General features: G+C 45.7%; 5 protein-coding genes across 5 annotated transcripts; 3 read left to right on the top strand and 2 right to left on the bottom strand.

Annotated features, from left to right (window-relative positions):
- On the top strand, window positions 258-2,219 carry LOC8071095 (myb-related protein Zm1). Its single transcript, XM_002448395.2, has 3 exons — window positions 258-539; window positions 670-799; window positions 954-2,219. The coding sequence occupies exons 1-3, from the start codon at window positions 401-403 to the stop codon at window positions 1,813-1,815; spliced, it is 1,131 nt and encodes a 376-aa protein (XP_002448440.1). The 5' UTR covers window positions 258-400; the 3' UTR covers window positions 1,816-2,219.
- LOC8063904 (E3 ubiquitin-protein ligase RNF14) lies at window positions 4,171-8,650 on the top strand. The gene is made up of 7 exons (XM_021462379.1): window positions 4,171-4,503; window positions 5,107-5,181; window positions 5,265-5,808; window positions 6,425-6,810; window positions 7,469-7,668; window positions 7,776-7,917; window positions 8,033-8,650. Exons 2-7 carry the CDS (start codon window positions 5,110-5,112, stop codon window positions 8,165-8,167), a joined length of 1,479 nt encoding a protein of 492 aa, XP_021318054.1. The 5' UTR covers window positions 4,171-4,503; window positions 5,107-5,109; the 3' UTR covers window positions 8,168-8,650.
- Window positions 17,347-20,569, top strand: LOC8071093 (E3 ubiquitin-protein ligase RNF14). Its single transcript, XM_002448393.2, has 7 exons — window positions 17,347-17,619; window positions 18,133-18,207; window positions 18,348-18,888; window positions 19,112-19,497; window positions 19,593-19,792; window positions 19,938-20,088; window positions 20,193-20,569. Exons 1-7 carry the CDS (start codon window positions 17,347-17,349, stop codon window positions 20,289-20,291), a joined length of 1,725 nt encoding a protein of 574 aa, XP_002448438.1. The 3' UTR covers window positions 20,292-20,569.
- LOC8063902 (potential E3 ubiquitin-protein ligase ariadne-2) lies at window positions 21,464-22,859 on the bottom strand. Its single transcript, XM_021463701.1, has 3 exons — window positions 22,483-22,859; window positions 21,996-22,128; window positions 21,464-21,791 (listed from the first exon to the last, which is right to left on the bottom strand). The coding sequence occupies exons 1-3, from the start codon at window positions 22,548-22,550 to the stop codon at window positions 21,633-21,635; spliced, it is 360 nt and encodes a 119-aa protein (XP_021319376.1). The 5' UTR covers window positions 22,551-22,859; the 3' UTR covers window positions 21,464-21,632.
- Window positions 22,962-27,944, bottom strand: LOC8063901 (E3 ubiquitin-protein ligase RNF14). Its single transcript, XM_002446981.2, has 7 exons — window positions 27,173-27,944; window positions 26,366-26,440; window positions 25,758-26,292; window positions 24,904-25,289; window positions 24,174-24,388; window positions 23,928-24,087; window positions 22,962-23,467 (listed from the first exon to the last, which is right to left on the bottom strand). The coding sequence occupies exons 1-7, from the start codon at window positions 27,617-27,619 to the stop codon at window positions 23,336-23,338; spliced, it is 1,950 nt and encodes a 649-aa protein (XP_002447026.1). The 5' UTR covers window positions 27,620-27,944; the 3' UTR covers window positions 22,962-23,335.

The raw sequence follows: 27,944 nt of genomic DNA, 5'->3' as shown, positions 1-27,944 counted from the left end.
ACCGAGATCGCGCGCGCTAGGGCCCCTGACAGCGTGGGGGTTTTGGTTGGTGAAATGGTGAGGGGGAGTCCGCGGTGAGGACCCGCGGGCGAGCGCGAGCGCGACACGGCCGCGCGGCTACATGTTGTGTCACCTGTCGCGCGCTGTCGGCGTCACCCGGCGTCTCACCGCGGGGGGCCGCGTGTGTTCGTGTGCGTGTGTGCGTGCGTGTATATAAACGCCTGGCCCTGCCACTGTCCCGGTTGCAGCAGCTCCGCACAGGCCCCTGGCACAGGCGAGGCACTGTCGCGCGCGGAATCGAGCGATCGGTCACACAATTCAGGAGAAGAGAGCAGGAGCTCGAGTTGCCGCCGCGCAGCAGCAGCAGCAGCAGCAGCTGGGGGGCTCGGGAAGAACAGCCATGGGGAAGGGGCGGGCACCGTGCTGCGCCAAGGTGGGGCTGAACAAGGGCTCCTGGACGCCGGAGGAGGACATGCGCCTCATCGCCTACATTCAGAAGTACGGCCACGCCAACTGGCGCGCCCTGCCCAAGCAAGCAGGTACGTACGTACGGGACGCGGGAGCTCCGGCCGCCGCCGGTCATGGCATGGATTCCGTCGTCTGCACATGCATACAGGGGACTGCGAGTTCGTTCAGCTCTAATCCTTGGTTCTTCGACTCCATCCATAGGTTTGCTGCGGTGCGGGAAGAGCTGCCGGCTGCGGTGGATCAACTACCTCCGCCCGGACCTGAAGCGCGGCAACTTCACCGCCGACGAGGAGGAGACCATCATCAAGCTCCACGCCATGCTCGGCAACAAGTACGTACATACGGTGCAAGCAGCGTTTTTGTTTTTCCGACTTCGAGGATCGGAGTTCAGCTAGCTTTACACGTCGTCGTCGTCCTTTGGACCCAGACCCAGCCATGACGTCGTCGAGACTGATCGAGTTCCGTTTGGGTTTTGTTCCTACCAGGTGGTCCAAGATCGCGTCGTGCCTGCCGGGCAGGACGGACAACGAGATCAAGAACGTCTGGAACACGCACTTGAAGAAGCGGGTGTCGCCGGCCGGCGGCGGGGAGGAGCGCGGCGCCAAGAAGAAGAAGAAGAAGAAGGAAGCAGCCGCTGGCGGTGGCGCCGAGGAGCCGCTCCCGTCGCCGTCGCCGTCGCCGTCCTCGTCCACCACGACGACAACGACGACCAACTGCTCCAGCGGCGACGACTCCGGCGAGCAGCAGAGCAACACGAGCAAGGAGGAGCCGGACGACGACGAGCTGGACCTGGAGAACCTCGAGATGATGCGCATGCTCGACGACCCCATCACCTTCGGCTTCGACATGCTGGTGGACCCCGTGCCGCCGCCGGCGCCGTACGGCCCGGCCGTGTCCTCTCCCACGTCGCCCTGCGCCTCGTCCGGCGTGGACGACCACCTGCTCGTGCTGCCGGAGATCGACATCGATCATGAGCTGTGGAGCATCATCGACGGCGACGCTTGCACCGTGGCCGACGCCGAGGCACCGGCGCCGTGCTGCCAGCTGAGCAATGCGTCGCAGCCGCCGAACGGCGGCGCCAACACGAGCAGCCACGGAGCGGAGGAGGGAAAGGAGTGGTGGTTGGAGGACCTGGAGAGGGAGTTGGGCCTGTGGGGCCCTGTGGAGGAGTACCAGTACCAGTACCCAATGGGCCCACATGGTCTGGTCGCTGACCAGCCGGACCCACTTCCTGCCATGGTGGATGACCCAGTGTCCTGCTACTTCGAAGCGGGCCCCGCCTCCGCCATGCTCCAGGAACCCGCATACTCTGCTGCAGTTACAAGCAGTAACCATGTGGGGTTGTGAGATTATCGTCGTTCATTTGTGATTTTTTAGATATAGCAAACAGGTATCCTCAAACGATCGTATGCCTGGCAACCGTCGACACCAGCATACTTATACTTGTATAATTGTACAAGTGCATGATATAGCTCAAGAGGAGCAGAAACTCAATACGAATACGCCGACGGAACCAGCACCGGCGTATGCACATATACAGAAGATCTAAAGGGAGATCAGTTAGGCTAGTATGCACATATACAGAAGATCTAAAAAGATGCTATTTTTGGGCAGGCATGCAGCATTGAGCAATGCGCAGTCATAGATTCACAAAAGAGTCAATATTTCCGGTACTCACTGAGTTAACCCAAAGATGTAACTTACCTTCAGTTGGCTGTTGGTATATATTAATATATATAAATAAAATATACTACTCTCCCTATTTCAAATTATACTACGTTGTTTTAATTTTTTAGTATATCTATTTTGTTATGTATTGTCGCTATGACTTTTTTTAATATATATCTACTTTGCTATGTATCTATATAGCAAAATAGATGTATTAAAAAAAGTTAAAACAACTTATAATTTAAAACAAAGAGAATATAAAACAATGACTCTAAGTACATTACAGTACTTATGAGTACTTCCAGCATGTTATGTAGTTTTTCAGTCTGTGCAAACCACTGAAGTGTATGGATGACGTCAGCGTGATGCATGGGCTGTGATCACCGGGGGGGTTCCTACTACCATTTTTATTATCCGGTCCAATCGCTGCGGCTTTGGGGCTTTAGACTACGCACGCAATGGACGTCCAGTTGTGTCGTGCCTTTTTGACATTGTGACGATGTGGCCTTTTCTGTATTTTCCTCGTCCCCGTTTCTCATTCGCTAGCTGCTCCTGTGTTTTCTACTCGATGATGTGCCATAGTCCTGTTCACACACTCCACAGGCCAAAGGCCATGCCTTTAATTTGGTCGAGCAAGTTGCATGACTGGGGATCGGGACGTCACCATAAAACACGATAGGGAAGTAGGTTACCTAACAAAAACAATACCAAAACCAAGAGGAGGTACGTGTCTGCCATGATTGGGTCGTCGTAACTCGTAACTCGTACGCTCAAGTTCACAGGTTGCTAGACATCGGCAAAGTTTGTCGCAAAACAAGAGGCCACAAACAAAATTAGTACACAGCATAGTTCTGCTTGTCGGCTCGGTTTTTGGAAATAATCATAGGGATAGAATTTGGGGCATATGTTTATAGTGGTGAGTGTGTGGGCGTTGTGGACGTCTATATTGTATTATGTAATCTTAAAAAAAAAATGTAACTTTTAGGTATTTTACACAAAAGCTAGTTTTATATGGTTTTTAGATTCTCAGCGGACCAAAAGTAAAAAAAGTACCCCTCTCTTTATGTACTTTCCAACTTTTACTTTTCTTTCTCATAAATCAACTTTCCAGCTTTCTAAAACCCAACTCAACAATAATGGTCATTTTCTTTTCAATTTTTGGCTTCTGATCGGTAGAAAAAAAAGCTAAAACAAACAAGCCCTCACTACCACATTTTTTTTTTTTGAGAATTCACCCCTCACTAGCACATGGGATCCTGTGGTGGCCATGGACCATGCCCAGCAAAGACTAAACAAAGCCTTGCAACTTATACTCCCTCCCTCCACAACAGAATGTAACTATCACTTTTTGAGAAGTCAAACAATTTAAATCCGACCTAGGTTATATAGAAAGTACTAAACATTAGTGTACACAATAAGAAATATTAAATTAATTATGAAATATATTTTTATAGTAAACCTAGTTGAAGATATAAATGTCAATACTATTTACTACAACTAGATCAAAATTAATTCAGTTTGATTTGTACAACTCCATAATTGTATTTTTTTTACACGGATGGAGTACAACTTAAGTTTAGTACCATACCTCGAACATCATACTTTGTGGTAGAGGAGTACATGATGCTACTGAAATTAATGGCAAATTATACTTTTGTTTTGGGTCAATATTAATATGTTTTGTATTCCTATTTTTACTATCTTTGTTTTTGGTTTGAGTTTTATTTAGCAACTGTTTATTTGAGCTTTTACCAAAAGCTTTTGAAACTTGCTCATAAAACGGCTTCTTTATTTTGCCGTGCAGAGGTCAATAGACGCCCAAATAAACTGGGCCTTAGCCTCTTTTCTAGCCTTGTCATCTCTACGGTTCAACCTTATGGGCCGTATTCGCAGTTATATATAGCCCATTAGCCCATCTTACTCTCTCCTCAGTCCACAAACAAGCACGGCCCCAATAACAACCACGAAGGGAGCGCAAGCTTGCTAAAAACGGAAAACCCAGGTGCCGACACGTACGACACCGGGACAGTGCGAGCTCGAGCCATGGAGCCAGCAGCGTCCGCCCGCGCCGCGTCGGCGCGGCCTATGGAGCTCCACTGTGCGCCAGCCCCGCAATCCTCGGACGATGCTTCCTCGTCCTACTCATCGTGTCTCCGTGCTGATTTGAGGCCGGTGGTGTGCGATGCGAGCGGCGAGGAGGGCGTCCTCCTCGACCTGGACGCCCAGTGGGCGGCGGCAGCCGAGGCGGAACGGAAACTGGGGGAGGCGGCGGCGGTAGATGCTGCAGCGGCACTTAAAATTAGCGGTGAGGAGGAGCAGGAGGAGGTAGACGGGTTATGAGACAACCAGCAGCGGCAGGAGGACGAGGTCTAGTACAGTGATCTACTGATTTCAATTGGGGAATTTGCACTGACTTATGATCTTGATTTGTGCTGCGAACTGTGAGCGTGAGGCATATGGTTGCAACTTGCAATGCAGTTAACTTTCTTAGGATCATCACAGTGAATTTGGACTGTCCCAGGTTTTTAATTTGGGGAAATAAACTTGCAAAGTTGCTGTCTTTTATTTTGTCCCCCCTCTTTTAGGCCTTGATTGCAAGTGGGGCGTTGCTCTGGGTGAATTTAGTACTTGAATAATCTGAAATTGTATTGAGTCCTAGTGATATGCATTGCAAAACCCCCTTATATGATTTTTTATATATATAAGAAACCTGCTGCTTATACTCAATCATTTCAAGTTCGAAGAAGTAGACTGCATCAAGATAGCTGATTATAAGGTTGACGAGTAATATTGATTGCTTATTTATTAGCAATTATAAAAATAGTGTTTTAATGGTACCGTCCACCGTGAGATATGTGACTTTGAGACTGTTTCGCTTCTAAGTTATATATGGGGGGTTAAGATTCTGACTTTAAAAAACGCGTTGCTGACTGCTGAGATGTTTGTTGGTATTCTCACCGTTTATTGCAGCTGATGGCATTGGAGGCAATCTACGGGCCTGATCTGGTTGTGTTCGAAAACAAAGGAGGCCTCCGCTATTTCCAGGTTTCTTAAGTCGCCTTATAATCTTTTCTCAACTGTTATAGTACATTTTTTTAAGCTTTAATGGTTTGTCAATTTTATCCCAGATTTACATTCGTTATGATGTGTCTGATGGCATTGAAGTGTGCGCAAAGCTTTCATCAGCTATTGTGTGTGCCAAAGATGATGGATGCTCTGATGGTACAGGACATGATGATGGATCAGACGACTTCTATTACAAGTGCAACTTTGAATACTTGCCTCCTCTGGTATTGACATGCTTACTTCCACCGTCTTATCCTAATAAAGACCCCCCATATTTCACAATCACTGTTAAGTGGATGGATGAGCCTCAAGTTTCTCAGCTCTGTGAGATGCTTGACAATATATGGGCAGAGCTGCAGGGGCAGGAGGTTGTGTATCTGTGGGTTGAGTGGTTGCGGGATTCTTCAAGGTCACATCTCTGGTTTGATGATAAAATTACACTAGGCCCAGATATTATAATCCTCAACCGAGATAACCGTGCAGTCTCAAGAACAAATTCATTGGAGTCTGTAATCCCTTTGATGATGACTTACAGCAGTAAGAAATGCTACCAAGCTTTTCTCGAGGATCTCCATATGTGCATGATATGCCTTACCCAGAGCAAAGGTATGTTCTTTCCAGCTAACCATGGTGGTTATATCATGCTCGTTTATCCTGTAATGTCCGGTGTTACTCCTTGAGTCCTTTCCTTTGTTGATGAAATGTGCCTTGTAATCAATACCACCTGAGTGAAATTTTAATAATGTTTCACAATTCACATAGTACCTCTTGGGAGTTAGTAGGGTTCTGGGATTCAGTCCAAACCAATGGAATTTTGGGAAAATTCGCCTGTCTCGGTGAGGCCTAAAACAGTCAAAAAATTCGGTCCAAATTGAACATTTAGTCTAGTCTAGAGTTTAAATAAGCCCACAAGTGCTTGCTTCAATATAAAAGTGCAAAACAATCAAACTATAATCAATTTGTTTCCTCCTCGTGCCTCTCGGTCAATTTTTTGCCAAATATTAGCTAAGCATGAACATTTTGACTGGTCAACACTACCAAATCCCAGTCCAAAATTTCCAATATCCACCCATTTTGACCTGGTCCAAATTTTTTTCACCAGTTGAATCCTAGAAGGCCAGAATCCTTTGAGCCTGTATGTTCCTAGTATTATCTTGCGAAACTGACTTGCACTCACATAGGTTTATTCTCCTGTAACTAACTTTGATCCTGAAACAATTAGGCTCAAACTTCATCAGACTTTCATGCCAACACCTATTTTGTGCGAAGTGTACGGAAACCTTATGCAGAATGCATGTCAAGGAAGGTACTGTGTTTCAGTTGGTATGCCCCAATACCAAGTGCAATGTTTCCATTCCACCATGTGTGTTGAAGAGGCTTCTTACGGTAGAAGAATTTGAACGTTGGGATAGGCTTGTTCTTAAGAAAGCATTGGACTCAATGTCAGATGTGGTTTACTGTCCAAGATGTGGGATCGGTTGCTTGGAAGATGAGAGTAACAATGCACAATGCCCAAAATGCTCCTTTATCTTTTGCTCGTTATGTAAGGAACCATGCCATCCTGGGAAGCAGTGCATAACTCCAGAAGACAAGATCAAAAGGCAGCAGGTAAAATTTGAGATATGCACTAAGATCACTTCCATTTATGCTTCACAGTTGATTCTCATCTTTGCATAGCAACCAGTTGTTATGGTCGGTGTTACATATGAGAGGAGGAATAGGCAGCAAGGTGGCTGAGTCAGTCGCCTAGCTGTCAGGAGAGATCTACTAGAAGATTTAGTTTGTTAGAAAGTCTGAGTTGGCTAGTTAGAGTTTGTGTCGGTTACCAATTAGAATCCTTATTTTCAGCATAAGGTTGTTAGAGTCCATTTGTATAAGAGTCCAATTTGTGATCAATGAGAACTAGCCTGGGATTGAGATTTTACATCTCCCTTGGGCGCCCAGCCCCCTGCTCCCGTTCCTCTTGTACGTCAGCTTCCTGCCACGGCGCCTACACGCCGCCAAATCCCTCGCGCGCGAGCTCCCTTCTCTCCACCCTACTTCCTGCGCAGGAAAGTTCGACGCTGTAACACCAGTGTATTAAACATCTGGAGTCTCTTTACTAAGTCATTCAATATGTGCATTTGACATGCACTCAAATAAAGATTTTAAGGGTCTGACAACCTTTTGCTACTGACTCGCTACTGGTTTATGCATTGACTGTTTAAGAATACTTAACTGAACATCCCCAGCTTGTTACCACAATTTCTCTATTTGCACTTTGCAGGCATCAGGCAGGATGTCCGAGAAAGAGCTGGCCCGGGAACTGCTCACCATCAGAAAAATGTTTAGTGATATCCAACTATGTCCAAAATGCCGAATGCCTATCATCAAAACAGAAGGGTGCAACAAAATGTCATGTGGCAACTGTGGTCAGTTGCTCTGCTTCCGATGCGGCAGGGCAATCGATGGCTATGACCATTTCTGGTAGGTGATTCTAACTTTTAAGGCATCAAATCATCAATGATAGTGCCGTGGCATACCTTTTATGCACGATTGATTTGACAAAGTACAGCAAAATCGGCCCATTGCAGGAAGGATGGTTGTGAGCTCTTTGAGCTACGTCAGTATAGCGATGTAACGCCATTCGAGAGACATATGGAAGAAGTTCAAATTGGTCTCCGCCCAATCGGCAGTACTATCAGGTGCCCTAAATGTCGCCAGAGAAATTTCAAGGTGAAGCAGCATTCGGCTGATTGCACGGGAGTGGTGATTGTTGATCACCAATGTTACGAGCATTGATTTGTTAGTGTGTATATGCATAATCTGACCAATGACCATATGCATTCAGGACAACGAGGAATACATTTTCTGCTGGGCGTGCCGGATCCACTACTGCTCATTGTGCAGGATGAGGGTTGACGACAAATACATGAAGTCAGGGCACTACAGGTCGTCGGAGTGTGTGGGGCTTGGAAACTTCTAGCGCTGGATCTGGCACAATTCTTCATAATATAGCGCAAGAGTCCGTTTGGAAATATATATAATAAAATTAGGGGTGTGGATTGGTGCCCTTAAGGTCTCCATCAACTAACCCTCTTTAGTTCAGTTTATTATAAAAAATAGCGTGTTGTCTTTTTTTTCGAAAGATCCGTTACCGGCTTTCATTGATAAGTGGAGAGAATAATAGTTACAAGAGCTATTTACAAGGTTTTGTGGCCTCGCAGTTTCTGGAGGCCATAACACCCCTACTAATTACAGACTAGATTATAAATGCAGAGGAGCCTACTAGTCTTAGAAAGAAAAGTGCTACTCATGAGAGGTGAGGCCCTAAAGGTACAAACGTTGGCAGCAGAGTTTGTAGGCCTTTGTTCCCTGATCGTATCCATGTTTTAGCTTCATCCTGGATTGTACTTAGTACTTGGCTCGGCGTGCTGCAGAAATTGTTGAAAACACGGTTGTTTCGTTCTCTCCATATTTTCCATATTTCCCAGATAGTCAGAATGACTATGGAGCGTATCCCATCTCTCACTTCATTGTTATTGCTGTTCCCCATGTTCACGAACCATTGTTCCATATCATCTATGCATCCCCAATTAGACGGTTTGAGATTCACTGCCCCAGTCCAAGTGCTGACCTTATCCCAGATCATTCTTGAGAACTTGCATTCCTGGAATAGATGGGAGGTGGTCTCTAAGTTTCTAACGCAGAGCTGACAGAAATATTCATTGGGCCATTCTCTGAGCTGTAAACGTGCAGCTGTCCAAATTCTGTTTTGGAGCATCAACCAGACAAAGAAGCGGCATTTTGGCGGTGCTTTCGTTCGCCAGGTGTTCTCTGCAGCCAGCGACTTAGTTGTGCCTGCGAATTGCAGGTCATATGCTGATTTTGCAGTATATTGCCCATTAGTAGTGTGCAGCCAAATGATCATGTCTTCCTGCAGTGGGAGGAGTGTGATGTTTTGAAGGCGCCGCCATAAGGCCACGAATTCTGCAATTGTCCGCTGTGTCATACTATGGTCGACATCTTGGATCCATTTGTCATTGGTTAGCGCTTCGACAACTGATCTGTTTTTCCTTTTGCTGTGGTTAAAGAGTGTTGGGAATAGGGTTGCAGGAGCCTCACCTTGCAGCCAGCGCGAGGTCCAGAAGGTAGCCTTAGCACCATTTCCCAGTTCAATTCTGGTTGCAGCATTGAAGAGTGCTATGTCATCCTTGTCCACTGGCATCTGCATGTCTTTCCATGGTCTTTCTGTGTCTTCCCAGGAGAACCACAGCCACCTTAGTCGTAGGGCTCTGCTGAACTTCTCCAATTCTACAATACCTAGGCCTCCATTAACAGTTGGCGTGCATACCTTGAACCAGCCCACTTTACACTTTCCACCAGTGAGTTCGTGGTCACCTGCCCATAGGAATCTTCTTCTCAGTTTGTCTAGCTCCCTCAGGAAGTTCTTAGGAGGTTTAATGACCGTCATCAAATAAACAGGTAGTGAGCTAAGGACTGACCGCACCAATTCTCTTCTCCCAGCTACATTGACTAAGCGTCTTTGCCATCCGGCAACCTTGCCTTTGGCTCTGTCGATGATGTACTGTAGGTGAGCCATTCTTAACCTTCCGAGCGTTAGCGGCAATCCTAAGTATTTGACTGGGAAGCAGACTCTTGGTCCTGGGAAATTTTGTAGCACCACATCTAAATTGATGTCAACGCATCTAATTGGTGCTATGGTGCTCTTCTGCATGTTGATTTTCAACCCAGTTGCTTCGCCAAATGCGTTCATGATCTCCATGATGCAAGAAATGTCCTCATTCGTTGGGTTAGTGAAAATGACAGCATCGTCTGCATACATTGAGATCCGCAGCTTCGCATGCCTTCCTTTCAGGGGCGATAAGTATCCTTGTTGTGTGGCTATATCAAATATGTTGTTAAGCACATCAATAGCTAGGATGAAGAGGTAGGGTGACAGAGGGTCGCCCTGCCTGAGCCCTCTTCTGTGCGCTATGCTGTCACCCGGACAGCCATTGAGGAGGATGGAGGAGGTTGATGACCTGAGGATGGCTGCCAGCCAGTCAAGCCATCTGGTGGGAAATCCTCTTTTCTGTAGCAGCTCGAGTAAATATTCCCAAGAGACCGAATCAAAGGCCTTAGTTATGTCTAGTTTGATTAGGCATGCCGGTGTTTTTGTTCTGTGGTAGTACCTCGCCAGACCCCTTACATACATGAAGTTCTTCTGAATGCATCTTTTTTTGATGAAAGCAGTTTGGGATTTGGAGATGAGCTTGTCAATGTATGGTGCCAGCCTAATTGACAGGACCTTAGTTAGTAGTTTTGCAAAGGAATGGATTAGGCTTATCGGTCTGAAATCTTTTGGTTATGCTGCCACTTCCACCTTTGGGATGAGCACCACTTGGGCCTGGTTAAGTCGGTTGAGGGTGCCACAGTGTTGTATGTGGAAAGAGTGGAAAGCGCTAAGGATGTCAGCCTTGATGATCTGCCAGCAGTGCTTATAGAAATCACTAGTGAAGCCATCTGGGCCAGGTGCCTTTTCTGAGGGCAGGATCTTGACAGCATACTCGATCTCACCTTCTGTGAATGGTCTGTCCAGTTCCAGGCCTCGGATTTGTTGCAGTGGCGCTAGCTGTAGTTCTGGCCAGTGCAGTGTGGATGTTCTATTAGCTTTCTTCCCTATCAGGTCATCGAAGTAGCCCTGAATGATGTGTTGTTTGTCCTCGTGGTTCCACGCCAAGGAGCCATCAGGTCGTTTGAGCGAGGGAATGTACTGGCGCCTCTTCCTGGCAGACATCTTCAAATGAAAGAATCTCGTGCAAGCGTCGCCAGCCCGGATGTTGATGATCCTTGACGCCTGTCTTCTTCTGATCCTTTCAAGCGCTGCCAGTCCCAGCGTCCTGATTTTTAAGTCATGTCTGAGGGTTATTTCTGCCTCAGAGAGGTGCCGGCTTTCTTGTGCTATGTCGAGCCTGAGGATCACTTCATTGGCAATATGCAGCTGTAGGCGAGCATTGCTGAAAAGTGGTTTGCTCCAGTTTCTTAGTGCTCTCGCTGTCTCAGACAGTTTTTTGCTCAGTACTGTGTGTGCTGAGCCTAGCTGTGGCTTGGCCCAGGCCTCCTGTACAACTTCACTGAATCCATTGATCTTGATCCAGTGATTCTCAAATCTAAAGGTAGCCTTCCTTAGGATCTGTTCTTGTCGATTGAGTAGTAGCGGGCAGTGATCGGAAGCACCTGTTGACAGGGCGTGGAGCCCAAAGTTGGGGAAGGCCATTTCCCAGTCTGAATTGCAGAATACCCTATCCAGGCGCACCAAGGTAGGGCTCACCCTCTCGTTTGACCAAGTGTATCTCCTGTTTTGTAGTGCTATTTCCATGAGCTCACAGTTGTCTAATGTCCTTTTGAATTTACCCATCATCCGTCTGTTTAGGTTCAGATTGCTTTTGTCTGCAGCTTGGTAAATCAAGTTGAAATCACCAATGATCATCTAAGGCCGAGGCGCCTGAGGCTTGATAGATTGTAGCTCAGCCAGGAAATCTTCCTTTCTCCCATCGTCTGTTGGGCCATAACATGTTGTCAGCATGAATTGGCTGCTAGAAGTAACAGAAGAGAAGGTTGCCGTGATTGAGAAGGTTTTGTGGGTCGCATTTGACACTGAGATGGTGTCTGAGTTCCAAGCAAGCAGGATTCCACCCCTGGTCCCTTGTGCACCAAGCTCAAGGAAAGAGTCAAGGCATTGCCCAAGTGTTTCGTACGCAAGGCTTCGATTGAAAGTGCTTATCTTTGTTTCTTGTAGGCAAACAATATTCGGTTTGGAGCAGGTTATCACTTCTCTGACCAGTTCCCTATGTGCTGCATCATTTAAACCTCGAACATTCCAGGTTAGGATGGTGAGATCGTTGCTATGCATTGGACAACATAGGTGCTACTATTAAAGCCACTGAGTTGCAGATACACTTGTTGAACAAACACCAGGCGAACCAATACTTGTTTTCCACCACAACAGGACCATTGAAACTGCATCTACCACACGCACCAGAACGACGCTTACCGTCACCACATACTACTACCAACCGCTGACTAGAGGACACAACCTGGGCAACTGCCATGCACACAAGACTCAGTACAACACTCAACAGCCCTCCTGGGCATTGACATCTAACAGCTGGGGACAAATCCCGGATAACTAACATGGACTAGAAAAAGCTCTCTTGGCTGGGCAGCGTCATCTTCTCACTCCTTTGCAGCAGGGTCCCCTTCTGCCGCTGCCAACTGAGCTGTCGCTGCCATCACCGGACCACTGTCCAGGGAAGTGAGGCGCCGCACTGCCTCAATGTGCTCGGGGGAGAGCGGTGTGGCAAAGGTCTGGACATATGCCTGGAGGGCCTCATCCCCGATGGGCTCATTGTTGCCAGCCACTCCGAAGGCCTTGATCAGGCGGTGTGAGGCGCGTTTGGAGACTGGGACTGAGGAGATCTTTGCCTTCTGCCTGGTGCTCCTCCTCAGTGTGCCCACTGCAGTCTTAGTTGCCTTTGTCTTCCCGGAGGTCTTGCCCTGCTGCATGTGTGCAGATGGAGTTGCCAGGACTGGCTGCTCACAAGGAACGGACATGCTGCTAACAATCGTGTCCCTGCGCGCGTTCAGCAGCTCCTCTGCAGCCTGCTCAGTGATGCCAGTGGTGATCAGACGCCCGTTTTCCTCTCGCTGCACGCCAGGGCCGAAATGAATCACATTGCCAAGCCCAAGAGCCTGTGCCTCCTCCGTAAGCTCAGCAATCTTGTCCCAGTTGGTGCTGTTGGGGGTGTATACTGGCGAGCGGAGCTCCTCCCAAGGACTGCCGTCGGTGGAGAAGGATAGAGGCCTGCTCGTGGCCATAGAGCAAGCTGCCATTGCCTCGGCAAGCATCGGGTCATAGTTGCCAAAGGAGCAGGAGATATCAGTCCAGATGTTTCCAGTGCAGGTTTCCTTGAACCAGTCCATCATCGGGTCTGGGTGTCTGGGCGGTGGGGGAGGTGCTTCCTCTGCTGCCACAAGGGTCCCAGAGAACAGGGCGGAGCCAAGATCACCCTTGCCAATCGCCCCTAACGCAGCATCTTGCAAATCTGTATGTGCTGATTTGGCCGGCGGGGAGCGCGAACGGCGTCGCTCCCAGTTAGCATCCTCCAGTCGCATCGGGTCGCGCCTGCGCGGAGAGGTATGCGCGTCGCGCGCCAGCTGCCTGCCCCTCCCCTGGCCAGCGTCATCCTCGGCATCGCGGGCCCAGCGCCGGGATGGTGGGGGGGAGCGGGTACGCTGACGATCCCCCGGACCGTTGTTGCTGGAGCCTGTAGTGCGTCGCAGCAGGCTAAAAGCTTGTATGCCCTGCTGCAGAAGGCCGCGGGAGGGGTCCCGTTGTCGGCGCTCATCGTCGTTGTCGTCGTCGGGGCTGGGGGCGAAGCTTCTTTGGGGGGGCCGGCACGCCACAGGCCTTGGGCGCGCCTGAAGGCCATCCAGGACCCCCGGCTGCCAGTCGTCGAAGTTGTAGATCCTTGGGCATTCATCTGGCCCGGAGGATACCGAGGAGGGTATCCCACTTTGGCCCGAGCTTGGCGTGCGCTCCCTTGGCGGGCTCCAGTCCTCCACCAGGTCCAAGTGAATGATCAGGTTGTGGCTCTTGCCACGTGGTGGTGGTGCAACCTCTCTGGGCTGCTGGCTGGTGCCCAAAGGTGGTGGTGTCTGGCCTGCGCCGTTGGAGAAGAAGGTGACCGTCTTGGAGCGCGGCAGGGCGTCAGGAAACCACATCCATGCCCAACAGTACAGGATGTCCGAGGCCTGCTGACGGTATGTTGCCCGGTCGATCTTGTCGAAGAGGCAGACCTCTCCCAGCATCTCCTTGAGCACGTCCAGGTTCCAGGCGTGTGACGGCAGGTTCTCGATGGCCATCCTGACGTGGTACCACCAGGTGACATCCCCACCATGGGCGTGCTCTGTCCAGGGGACAATGTTGAAGAGGACCTCCTTGACACGCACATTCCCCACCCGGAGCGCCAGGGTCCGCTGATGGGCAGCGTCGAAGATGATCATGAAGTCCTCTGGGCGATGGCGCATGGTGCGCATCTCATGTGGCGGCATGCGGACACAGCCAGCCACCACCCTGGAGACGTCGCCAATGGTGATGTCGATGTTGTGCGGCCTATTCCGTGCCACAAGCAGCACAGCCCTGGTGCGCAGCCTGGTGGTCTCCTGGACCATGGCAGCGGAAGTGAGCACCACCGCACTGCCGGCCGCCGGCCGGTTCTCCGGCATCCCCGACGTGTTCCTCTTGCTCCCTTCTTGTCACTGATGAGTGCCACATAATGTTGAGTGAAATTTTCTGTGAAATGTAATGCTATTATCACGGATTTACTATGTCCAATCAATTTGACACAATTTCAGCTACAATCTCCAAACCAAGTAATGAATATGAGGCTATTATTGTCTTGGCTGCATTTCACTTTCTTGGTGTCTAACATCTGAACTGACAAACTTAGCTGCGTTGCACTTTCCCGGTGTGTAACATATGAACTGACAAACTTGAGAGTTCTTGTCGGAGGTGGACATGGCCAGAACGATCCATTCAATATGGATGCCTTAGTGATTTTCAGCAAAATTGAACCCTAGATATCATCGAGTTAGAGTAATTTCTTAACATTGTATGAAAAGCTGATTTATCAAAGTACTGGTTTGTCACTTTCTCCTGTGCCCCGCATAAGTTAACAGGGGCAGAGCCAGAAATTATACATGAGAAAGGGATAAAAAAACAACTTGTAAAAGGTGAGCGCGACTTAATTGATTAGGTTTCTCATAGTAATCATCGACTTGACGCGATTGCTCATATTTTTTTATATGTATTCTATAATCTATGGCCATTGCTCATATTTTTTATATGTATTCTATAATCTATGGCCTTATTATTTCAATGAAAAGCGACATACGCATTGAAGCAGGGCTCTATGATGACTTCATAAGTCTCAAGATCTACCAACTTAGTATTTCGGAGGTATTCGTAGGGATTGTATTATCTAGTTATGTTTTTTATGATTTTATTATTCACTATATTTGTCCCATAAAAAGTGTCACTATGGAATTTGTATTGGTTTTAAGTTTAGCTAGGTTTGTATAAAATATTAGTAATATTTATATCGCTAAATAAATTTATTATAAGAATATATTCAACAATTTACCTAATAATATTTTTTTGGAAAATGACCACCGTAGCACTTTTGTTTGTATGTGACAAATATTGTTCAATTATAGACTAACTGAGATTCGTCTCGCAAATTACAGGCAAACTATGTAATTAGTTTTTGTTTTCGTCTATATTTAATACTCCATGCATTTGTTCAAAAATTCAATGTGACAGGAAATCTTAGAAAATTTTTGGTTTTGGGGAGGAACTAAACAAGGCCTAAGCAAGATCAACATGTCTTGTAGATAACCATCCAGTAGATCTAAAAAATTGTAGAGCTGATGTCTCCAGATGTTGTCCCGCAAGAATAAGTTGATCCTTTAGATTATCATGCCGCTGCAATCATGTCTATTGTCGAAGCCAATGCGTTCCCTTGAAAAGAACTTGCAAAAAAGATTTTGGTTTATATTTTGTCAAAAACCACCTCGTATATGAATTAAAGGAATTATACGGAGGAAGATTGTGGTGATTTCATAGTTATTGGTTAATCTTCAATTCTCATATTCATACGAATTAAAGAAGCGCACATATAGACAACATAAAAGAGTTTAGAACAAAAACAAATTAGACACACTATACATTAGTTAAATAATAAATTTTAGTCATAAGTCGTCCAGAAGGCTACGTAACAACATGCATGCATATGTTTGCTAATCTTATAGTATGTTTGGATACTCCAACTAAACTTGAGTCGATAGGTACCTAAATATGTACTCAGAGCAACTCCAACACTACCCTAAACTTTACTTGGCAAATCTTGGATTTTGCCAAGTGTAAAGCTCAAATGCCAAGTGAAAAAAAGAGGCTTCTCCAACAATTAGCTATTTTTTTGGCAAATTTGGACTATCTTGTGATTCCTGAAAAAATCAGAGAGACTTTTATGCAAAAGTTGCAATCTATTTAAGGCATGCGTGCATGCTAAATGTGTGGGTCCCACCGCGTAGGCAGGATGCCAAGCGCTCCCAACGCTCCTAAATTTGAGCCAGTTGGCCCTCTTTTTGCCAAGCATTCTATTTTGCCAAGTACATATAGGGTAGTGTTGGAGGAGCTTTTTCTATGTTTTGCCAAAAATTAGGATTTGCCAAGTGCATATAGGGTAGTGTTGGAGTTGCTCTTAGGCGATTAATAGAACTAAACTATTTTAGCTCCTTTTAATCAATGTATTTGGAACTTTAGCTACTAAAGTGACTAAAGTTTAGCTAGCTAAAATTTAGCAAGGGGAACCAAACAAGGCCTGAAAGTGGGCTTTAGACATTAGTCCATTAGTTAGTAAAATTTGCAGTAAAATGGATTAAAAGGTGTCTATGAGTCTAAAATTTGAACTAAAGTGGACTAAACTTTAGTTTCTAATTTGGACTAAAGTAGACTAAAGTCTAGAGAATATTTTGCTTTAGTTTACTTTTAGAGTTTTAGTCCATGTATCAAACATCACTTAACTAAAGATGATTTAGATAAACTTTAACTTAACTAAATTTTAGTCCACATCTAAACTTTAGTTGTATAGACCATCCAAAGTTCCAAAGCATCTCCAACCGTTTGGTAAAATTCGTTTTCTAAATCTTGTTGTTTCCTAACTCCCAAAATAATATGGGAAGAAAAAAAGATCTTTATCTTTCAACAGTTTGGTAAATTTTGTTTTAAAAAACACAAAAAAACACTAATGAAACGAAGAACCTCACTAAGCATGAAGAGAAAGACAGATGCCAAGTACGTAGCCCGCGGGCACATTTAAGCATTAGACAGGAAGATATATCAAGTTAGAAAAAATAGAGAATTGAGATGTCAAATTATTGAAGAGAATTTTTTAAATTTTACTAAAAAAAATTATGGACGAGAAGTCATTTGTAATTGTTCAGAAGGCTCGTTATAAACGTCGCAAAAATAAAAGTCTAAATACCTAACGGAACGACGAACGAGAGCGCACGTCCGGCGCCAGAGCCCGAGTTCGTGCTATGGCGGCATTAGCTTCCGGCAGCACCAGCGGGCGTTTCTCGGACAAGGCCTCATCGTCGGACGGTGCGGGGTCCAGTGCGGTGGCGGCCGAGGGTGGCTACGAGGCCGAGGAGGGCGTGCTCGACCTTGACTCCCCGTGGGTGGCGGCGACCGAGGCGGAGTCAAGGCTGGAGGCGGCGGGTACAGCTGCGGGGGTTGGACTTAGCCTCCTCGCCGGTGAGGAGCTGGAGGAATACGAGATACGAGACAACCAGCAGCGGCAGGAGGACGAGGTTCAGTAATTCATCAGTATACTTATTAGTCATCAGATTAGAATTGGACGAGGTTCAGTATACTTATTAGTCATCAGATTGGAATTTTTGGGACGGAATCCATGATCGTGATGTGTGCTATGATGCTTGTTCTAATTTAGTTGATCAGTTTGCAGGATGGTAATGATGAGATGGTTTTGTGTCGCAGGGTTTATAACTCTTTGGGTTTGGGATGCTGCTGGGACATGTAGAATTTAATTTATATAAGAAACAAAAAATGACCAGATAAAAAGGCATTTGATCATGACATGGAGCAAGGCTGCAAGGCTGTTTACTTACTAATATGAATACTGATTTTGCTGTTTGTCTAAGAAAAAAATTAGCTTGTTGGGACTCCAGTTCTGATATATGTTGCAGTGCTTCAAAATCTCACGGAGTTGATCATACTACAGAGCCAAACTTTCTTTCTTTAGATCACGTTGTTGAGCTTGATCATCTGTTCGCCTATAATTGATATATGATTTTCCGCTGCAGCTGACGGCATTGGAGGCAATATATGGTGATGATCTCATTGTGTTTGAAAACAAAGGAGGGCTTAGAAGTTTCCAGGTTTCTTGAGCTGGTCATGCATGATCATCTGTTCATTTAATTCATATGAATGTTAATTCATTTGAATGTCGTTGCTTCAGTTAATCTTGGATGGCTGGAATCTGATCTTGATGGTTTTTATGTCTATTTATCTATTCCAGATTTACATACATTATCATTTACCTGATGGCATCGAAGTGTGCGCTAAGCTTTCAGCACCTAATGCTAGCCCCAGGGATGTAGGATGGTGTGACTATAAACATGACGATGGACCTGATGAGTTCTCGTACACCTGCAATTTCGAGTACCTGCCTCCTTTGATATTGACATGTCTTCTTCCACGGTCCTATCCTAGCAAAGACCCCCCAAGTTTCACTGTCACTGCTAAGTGGATGGATGGGCCTTATGTTTCTCAACTCTGTCAGATGCTTGACACTATTTGGGCAGGGCTGCCAGGGCAGGAAGTCGTATATCAATGGGTTGAATGGCTACATAATTCTTCCATGTCTTATCTTTGGATTGATGGAAACATGACACTGGGTCCAGATATTGTCAACCACAACGCAGATCACCGTGCAATCTCAAGAACAAACTCACTGGAGTCTGTAATTCCTTTGATGCTGAGCTACAGTAGTAAGAAGCGCTATCAAGCTTTTCTTGAGGCTATCCATATGTGCATGATATGTCTTAACCAGACCAAAGGTAAACACTTTCCTCCACCTCTAAGCGACTAAGCCTATCACTTACTCTGTTGTGTCATGTTAGGCCCTTACCTTGTTCAACTGTGCCTTAGTTGTAACCAATTACCTGGGTGCAAGTGCAATATAGTAGACAATTTATATTTATTGGGAGCCAGGGAACCCGAAATGTGCTTACAAAGAAGTTTCTTCTCCTGTAAATCTTACCCTACTATTCAAACAATTAGGTTCAAACTTCATCAGGCTTCCATGCCAACACTTGTTCTGTGTGAAGTGTATGGAGACCTTATGCAGACTGCATGTCAAGGAAGGTAGTGTATTTCAGTTGATATGCCCTGATAGCAAGTGCAAAGATTCAATTCCACCATATGTGCTGAAGAGGCTTCTTACAGAAGCAGAATATGAGCGTTGGGATAGGCTTCTCCTTCAGAAAACACTGGACTCAATGTCAAACGTGGTTTACTGTCCAAATTGTGTGATCGGTTGCATGGAAGATGAGGACAACAATGCACAATGCCCAAAATGCTCCTTTGTCTTCTGTTCGTTCTGTAAGGGGCCATGTCATCCAGGGAAGAAGTGTCTTACTCCTGAAGAACAGATACAGCTCCGAAAGGTATACTCCTATATAGGATCCTTGATTTGTAGTGTGCAGTTTATTCTCCGCTCCAGAATGTCGCAGCATGCTATGATTTTACTGACAATGTACAGGTTTCAGGCAGGATGACTGAGAAGGAGATGGCGCAGGAACTGTTCAACATCAGACAACTGTACAAGGATGTGCGGTTGTGCCCGAGATGCCGAATGGCCATCGCCAAAACAGAAGGGTGCAACAAAATGGTGTGCGGAAACTGTGGCCAGTTCTTCTGCTTTGCCTGCGGCAAGGCCATCAGTGGTTATCAGCATTTCAGGTAGGCCTTTCGGGCATCAAGTATCCTTATTTCTTTCTAAAACACAAGGGAAGAGCTCTATGTTTTCTGGTCTACTTATGTTTACGCAAACACAAGTACGATTTTGACATGATGTAGCATGAAACCACAACTCATTGCATTGCAGGGATCAGGACTGCAAACTCTTTGCGGCGAGAGACATAGCGGCGTGGGAGAGGCAAATGGCAGAGATACAACCTGAACGCCTGATGAGAAATGCAGCACGCCCAATTGGTTCTACCGTCAGATGCCCCAAATGCCGTGCACAGAACTTCAAGGTAAGGGAACCTAGACTCATAGTAATTGTATATGCTTTCGATCTGTATTTTTAGGGGTGGTGAATTGATGTGAAGCTGAGGGGTACATTATCTTGTGCACACAGGATGATGAGAAGTACATTTTCTGCTGGGCGTGCATGACCGACTACTGCATGTTCTGCAGACGGAAGATCCAGAATAGGAAGGGGCACTCGTGCATCTGAAAGACTTAGCTTAAATGGGTAACTGATGTAGGCATATGATCGGGCTAGGAAAAAAAAAGCCATATGACTGTCCTCTTGTTGGTTCATTGACATGCGTCAGCTGATTAGTGTCATGCATAAGGAATCAAAGTTTTTCCTGACATTTTTCTCTCTCAGTTCCCAAGTTTGTGCAGCATGTTGTGTCTCGTTTGTTCAACAAAAAAGCACCCTTGTCTTCCAGATCAGAACCTGATCCACCACGGAGCAGTTTGCTCGATTTGAATGCATTTGCCTGTTGCTGGCGATTGACATGACATGTTGCATTACTGCTATAATGACAGTAGAAACGTTAATATTCATGAATGATCTTCAGTTAGCTAGCTTTTTAATCACAGTTTTCAAACTCCCGAATCAGAAGTAACTGATCAGCACAGGCACCCTATAAAAATGGCTCTAGTTCACCTCCTTATCCCAAACCGAGTGAAACAGAAACAAAAAGGAAAATCTTCAGTAGCTGCGACTGCAAAGCCTGCAACCGAGCAACTGCAAACATGAAGACGACCTGCGGCAGAATGTCGCCCGTCGTTGCCGTCCTGGTGGCGCTCGCCGTCGCTGCCCACGCCGCGGCCGTCGGCCCGCCGAAGCGGAGAGGCCAGGAGATCCACCTGTTCGAGGCCACGGTCAGCGTCCCGGACACCGGCGTGGAAGACGTCGAGGAGTACAACAACCGCCTGCTCGCCAAAGTGCTCGGCAGGTTTGCATGGCAGACGGATCTCTCCAAACCACCAATCCAGAGGAAAACCTCCTATGTTTACCCTGTATTTTGTACTGATCCTTGTCGTGTTTTCCTGAACCTCAGCGTCGAAGCAGCACGGAGCGCAACGTATGAGAGTGAGCTTGGGCTATTCAGCGCGTTCATCACCAACAACCAGGCCCGTCGACTATCAAGTGAGCTAAATCCATACTAGCCCATGCTAATATTACATATATGCAACCTACAAGTTTGGATAAAAGAATCGACAACGTACATTTCAACGTATTGACGTCCGCCAATACTTTGCCAAATGAGCAGAAGTCCCAGGGGTGCTGAAAGTCACACGATTGGAGGATCCTCCTGCGCTTCCGGAGACTGACGGACATCTCTAAAAATTTTGGTGTTATGGAACCCAATGGGGTCGAGAATAACTGTAACCATGTCCGTTGAAAATTGAAATTGCATAATATATGTATTTACAATTACATGGTATGACACTGGCACAGTAAAACATGGCCCACTTCCTGCTCTAACAAGTGACAACGTCAGCGTGGCTTGCAAATCATTATAGTAGAACATGAACCTCTCTGAACTTCTGAAAACCCGGTTCACCATCCTTCTTTTGCTGGGGGGATCTCGGGGTCGACAGTGTGCTGCTTGCAGCGCCGGGGACCATAGTGCTCCGAGCTCTTCCGAACCACCTTCCGGCACAGCGCGCAGTAATGGACTTGGCACGCCCAGCAGAAAATATGGTTGTTGTTTCCCATCTGATCATAGTAGAAACAGCACAGCACCACAGCGTTTTCAGCTATAAAAATATTGGTCTATGTTTTCAGTTTCATAAGAGACTACGACATGTCTAACTTGGTATTCTTTTAAAAAAAAAAAAACGTCTAACTTGGTATTCAGATGACAACAAAGCTATCGCTCATCTAGAATCCTATAGTCTGCAAAATTAGCAACAACTTTACCTTGGGGTTTTGTTGGTGACAACTCGGGCACAGATAATTTCTGACCCCGGGCGCCATTACTTCTTTCTGTATCTGCTTAACCACATCAGCCTGCCTCACTGACTTCAGCTCCTCATCACGTATACATTGCTCACTTTCAAGGAGGATTGTTTTCAGAAGCAGTATGAGGAGGTTAGATATGGAGAGGACACTTAGGCCTTGTTTAGTTCCGAAAAGATTTCGGATTTCGGTACTGTAGCATTTTGTTTTTATTTGACAAATATTATCCAATCATAGATTAACTAGGCTCAAAAGATTCATCTCGTGATTTACAGGCAAACTGTGTAATTAGTTTTTGTTTCCATCTATATTCAGTGCTTCATGCATGTGCCGTAAGATTCGATGTGACGGGAAATCTTGAAAACTTTTTGGATTTCGGTGGGAACTAAACAAGGCCTTAGCAAACAACACTTCTGACTAGGGTCATCGGAAGTTCAGACAAGCTTACCTTTTGTGATTATATAATGGCTTGCCGCAGCCATAACAGAAACCCTTCCCACAGTTCCTGCAAAGCATGTGGTTGCAGCCTGAGATCCTTGAGATGGCAGTACGGCAATGGGCACATGGAATGGCGTCATGAAGTGCCTCGCTGATGCTGACTAGTTAATTGACCAGGTCAACTCTCTTACCAATGGAATAAAGGCCAAGCGACCGAGCCCTTAAGGGGAAAAATTTGAAGATGCAGGCAACCAGCAAGAACATTCAATATTTCAATGAGAACCGTCACTCGAACCTAAGGATGGAGATGGTGCTCCAAACAGGTACCTGTGGTTCTTCTCTAGTGTAACTAAATAAAAAAATAAGAGAAGAAATTGTATATTTAGTTCATTAACTTACACTAAAGATGAACCGCAGGTATCCATTTGGAGGGACATCCCCATCCTTACTTGAACCACACGGCCAACTATTGGGAACGCCAAGTTAAAATAAGAAAACATGTAGCATATTCTTTGTATATATTGATCAATCCAACAGTACAACAAATAATCTTCCCTCTCAGAATTCTGCAAGGTTCTATTGGTTTTTGACTTGGTGTTCAATCGCATCTTCAATATACAGAGTAATCTAAAAAATTCATCCGGTACTGAATGAATGAATAGTTCCTTCATGTTCACGAATGTAAACTGCCGAACTGTTAGTGTAGGTACAATGACAATGGAAGCTTCAAAACATGCTCGCAGCCAAAAATTGGAATCCAGGAGTAAAGTACGTCCCAGGATAAGTATATATGTGCACTTGCACAAAACACTTGGAAATTGCACTGCCACCATGGTGTTGATGCACATATGGGAAAACCTCGTTCAGGGATCCGCCGAATGTTGCTTGCATCCTTTGGGACCATAATGCTGTGCAGGCTTTTGGACAGTCTTATGGCACAGGGCACAAAAATGCTTCTGGCATGCCCAACAGAAGAGGTGGTTGTTGTTTCCGATCTGCCAAAGTAACCAAAGCAAATACATAAGAGGTAATGCCAAGGCATTTGTTTGATTCTGGTTGGGGCAAATCAGAATACAGTTTCAAGCTGTAACGAGTCCAAGAAAAGCCACTATTGTGGTTTAGCCCAGGCTCGTCATAGTTCAAACGATAAATAAAATAAAGTGACCTAGAGATCAGCAACAATTTTACTTTATATATAGTATTCAAATAAGTAATAGTGTAATACTAGCACTTATGAAATTCAATCAAGACATGGCTCATTGTTATTTAATCTCATTATTTAATAATAATAATTGGAATCTCATAAACAAAATAATCACAACACAATTTTAAAAGCTTAAATGGCCAGAAACAAAATTCTATTGCTCAGTTCTGTTTTGAACAAAATGTGGAGATACACAGCTGCTGGATTTGTCCTTAGTCCTCAGTTCTGTTTTGAACAAAGTAGGTGTTTACCTTTGGAGACGGTTGCCGACAAGTAGGGCAAGGATGAGCTTGACCATCCCGCCCATGCATTTCAGCATGCGCATGTGCAACAACTTGGCGTCGGACCCTTTGATTCATTTGCAATTCCCATCTGTCCAGTTCCTCTTGAGGGAAAAGCACACAAGAACCCCTGTATGCAAAAATGGATCATTTTTTTTTTGTCAAACCACTATATAGCAAACAACAGAATGTGGTTATTACTGAAAGATAACTCACCTGAAATGCTCATATCCAGTGATCGCACGGTTGCATTGATAGCAAAAGTACTCCCCACAGTTCCCACAATGCATCTTATTGCATCCTTCTGTCTTAGATATGGCCATCCTGCATTTTGGGCACTGTTTTGAATCCTTCATAATTTCCTTCAGGCTGCGTAGTTCCTCTAGAATTTTCATCTGATCTCCTTGCACATTCCCAGATTCTTGGCGTTTCTGTATAAAAATGAAGATAAGAATTGAGATTCCTAAAAATATTATAGAGACCATAACCAAACTGCCCCCCTCAATTAATCAACCTTTCTCCAGAAAGCATTAGTTAAAGCATCACTGCCATCAGAGAGTATATCAAAATGCTGTCTACTATAACCACCCTAAAGGTGGTAGGAAAGACAGCTACAGGTATATCTTGTTTGCTGGTCACAAGATACATAGGCATCTAGCCAGAAATCGTTGTGGACACTATGGTAAAAAAAATGTAACCACCACCAGTAACCCTTCCTGATGATAGTTTCTGCTTAAGACACTCAGAACAGAAAACAATAAACATCTTAACAATGGAATGCCATCCATTTGATTCGAGCATATGTAAACTGTTTTCTAGTAGTTCCCATTTTCTGTTTCTATATTCCATATATTAGTACTAAAAGTTTCTATATTGTGATCATATCAAGCCTTAAATATCATATATTAGGTATACGCTAAATATACAGGTAATCAAGTTCTCGTACCTCCAAGATCATAAGTCTTTCTTCTGGAGACATACATTGCTCTCCAACATGGCGGCGATTTCTACAAAGGGTGCAAAAGCTGAACAAACAACTTGAACACACTGCTTCATTACCTACATCCTCCAAGCAAGCAGTTTGACATCTTGGACAGTACACAACATCTTTCATGGCATCAAGAGTTCTCTGAAGCAGTAATCCCTCCCAACGTTCATATTCATCCTCTTCAAGCAGCCTTTTCAATACATTCGGAGGAACAGCACCTTCACATTTTGTATCAGGACATAGCAACTTCACTACATTTCCTTCCTTGACATTCATTTTGCAGTATGTTTGCATGCATTTCCAGCAAAAGAAATGATGACACGGAAGTTTGATGAAATCAACACCTGACAAGATAACAAATTAGATTTAAAGAAAAATTGAAGCAGCATCAATTCAGATAATGAGGATTAAAAGAAATGGACATAGAGCATATCCAAGTTGGAGATAGTTATGAAGACCTCACTAGGCTCTTAAAGTTATACAACAAGTACAACCAGAAAAATGTTTTTTCAAAGACTATTTAACACAGGAATCAGAATAAGGTCTATTTCTACCTGTAATGGGGGAAAAAATGTAACAAGTTACAACTCCAGTACCTAGTGAACTGTATAAAAAAGGAACTTTGGGGAGTAAACTGTATGCAGAGTGGCAACTGGCAATATGATAAATTGATAAATATAGACAAATAGGTCCATACTGTGCCGGGACAACCTATAACAAACACCTTTATTGTTAAGTAAAACACAGCACAATACTTCTACAGAGCAACACCGTAAACATTACTGCAGACACAACGGAATTGAAAGAATTACCAGGACACTCGCTGAAACAAATCATGCAATCATGGATAGCATGTAAGAAAGCTTCATGATGCTTATTGTCATTGTATCTCATCAGCCTTGGAATTATAACATCTGGTGGAGCATTGTCTGGACAAGCACGCTTATCTTCACCATCTGCATCACATGTCACATCACTCTTGCTCAAAATTACTCCATTATCAAACCCTAAGTGAGAAAGGGAAGAACTTTGGAGCCATTGCACCCATTGATATGCTACTTCCATCCCTTGTTGCTCTTCCCAAAGCATATCAAGCATGCGACATAACAATGAAATCATCCGTTTATCAAGCCAATATGTGGATATAGTGAAAAAGGGAGGACGGTGACTTGGGTATGATGTAGGCAGGAGACATGTTAGCAGGATTGGAGGCAAATGCTCAACTCTGAACTTGTAGAAAAGGTCATCATCATCATCACATGTTGCCCCATAATTTAATGTTCCATCACCATAATTGAGCTTTGTTGATACATCTATAGAATCTGGGATCTCAATATGCACAAGAACCTGTAATTACACTAGCAAATTACATCCTTGCTCCCCAAAGAATATGACCTGAAAACTGAAATGAAGGATATACCTGGAAAGACCGCTGGCCTCCCTTTCTGTCCAAAATCACTACAGCATCTCCAAAAATTGCTTCGAGGGCACAGATCTGAGCAATGGATTTACATTCTATCAGACTAAAATAATTGATTATCACACGCTTAATTGTTGAAAACAAAGATAATTGTAATTATAATTAGCAGCATCCAAACACACTCCATTCTAAATTTCTAGTACCCCCTCCAGTTACCTTCCTGCAGTACAATCTCAGCGTCGGAACGTCAAGTATTGACATACGGAAGTAGTAGTACTATTTGGCTTCTTGTTATAGCTAGTCAACATTACTTGGAAAAATCTTTTTTGCTGGTGAAGGGCACAAATAAAAAATAAAAAGTATTTACTAGATTGGCAGAAATGCAAATGTATTATAGGGACACTTTGTAAAATGGTATTTTCGCTGGTGAAGGGAACAGACCCAAAATACTTATTTAAGCAGTAATAAGTATTTACTAGATTGGCATAAATGCAAATGTATGAGAAGGACAATTTGCAAAGTGCATTTCTCCACATTGGTCTAAAGTTAATCACGCCCAGATATAACACAAGAACTATGACAGTTCACTCTGAACGAAGGAGGCTATAGGTTTAGGTCAGTTACTAAACAGAGACAGAAACAACACTCAATTTATCAGCTGGTCACCATAATCAGTAAGGCAGAATGCAGAACTCTTGAAGTTCAGTTAATCATCCATAACAACGAGACCGAAACCTGCTAAGTAAAATGCTTCTCCAACTAATATCAGCAACGAGTCAAACACAGATAGAGAGAACATGGCATCACCTCGTCCTCCTGCCTCTGATCATTGGCGCGCACCTCCTCCTCGGTCAACTCCACCTCATCCCCACCAACCTCCGCCAGCTCGTGCAGCTTCCTTACAGCCTCCTCCTCCCAACTCCCGCCCGCCGCAGACCTCCCGGAAGACGACGCCTCGACCGGCGGCGGCTGAGGCGGCGCGGAGGCCTCGTCCACGGGCTCAGAAGGCGGCAGCGACGGCGGGTCACCATCAGAAGCAGGGCCGACGTGGAGGCGCTCCAGGGCCTCAGCGGCGGCGGACGCCCCGGCGTCAGGTGCCTTAAGGCCCTCGGCCTCTGCTACGCCAGCCTGGGGAAGCTCGGACGCGGGGCTAGGGTTTGGGGCCGCGGCCTTCAGGGGAGGCCTCGGCCCGGCCGTGAGACCAACGGGGGCGTGCGCGGCCGCGCCCCTCGGCTTGTGCGACTTCCGAGGCATCTCGCGGTGGCGGGCCGGCCGTTAAGGCTGCTGCGTGTTATACAGTCGACAGATTCGACCCGGGAGGAACTGGTCCGCGCTTTGCGGCGGCGGCGGCGGCGACGGCGGCGGCGGCGACGGCGACGAGTCGTGCCCGCGTCAGCAGTAAAGGTGGGTGTTCTGTTCTGGTGCCGGCCCTGCCGGGGCTGCCGGCACGACGGACACGAATCTCGACGCGCTCGATTTGGAAGAGGCCGGATTCCCTGTTCTTTCGCGGCTCGCGGCGGTCGCGCGAGGCGCTAGCGCTACGCTGTGCGCTGGGAAAGGCGGAAGTTTCGCTTGTCTT

Source organism: Sorghum bicolor, chromosome 6 (genome assembly GCF_000003195.3).
Source record: "Sorghum bicolor cultivar BTx623 chromosome 6, Sorghum_bicolor_NCBIv3, whole genome shotgun sequence".
Classification (NCBI taxonomy): domain Eukaryota; kingdom Viridiplantae; phylum Streptophyta; class Magnoliopsida; order Poales; family Poaceae; genus Sorghum; species Sorghum bicolor.
The sequence above is the reverse complement of the archived record's forward strand: the minus strand, read 5'-3'. Positions and strand labels throughout refer to the sequence as shown.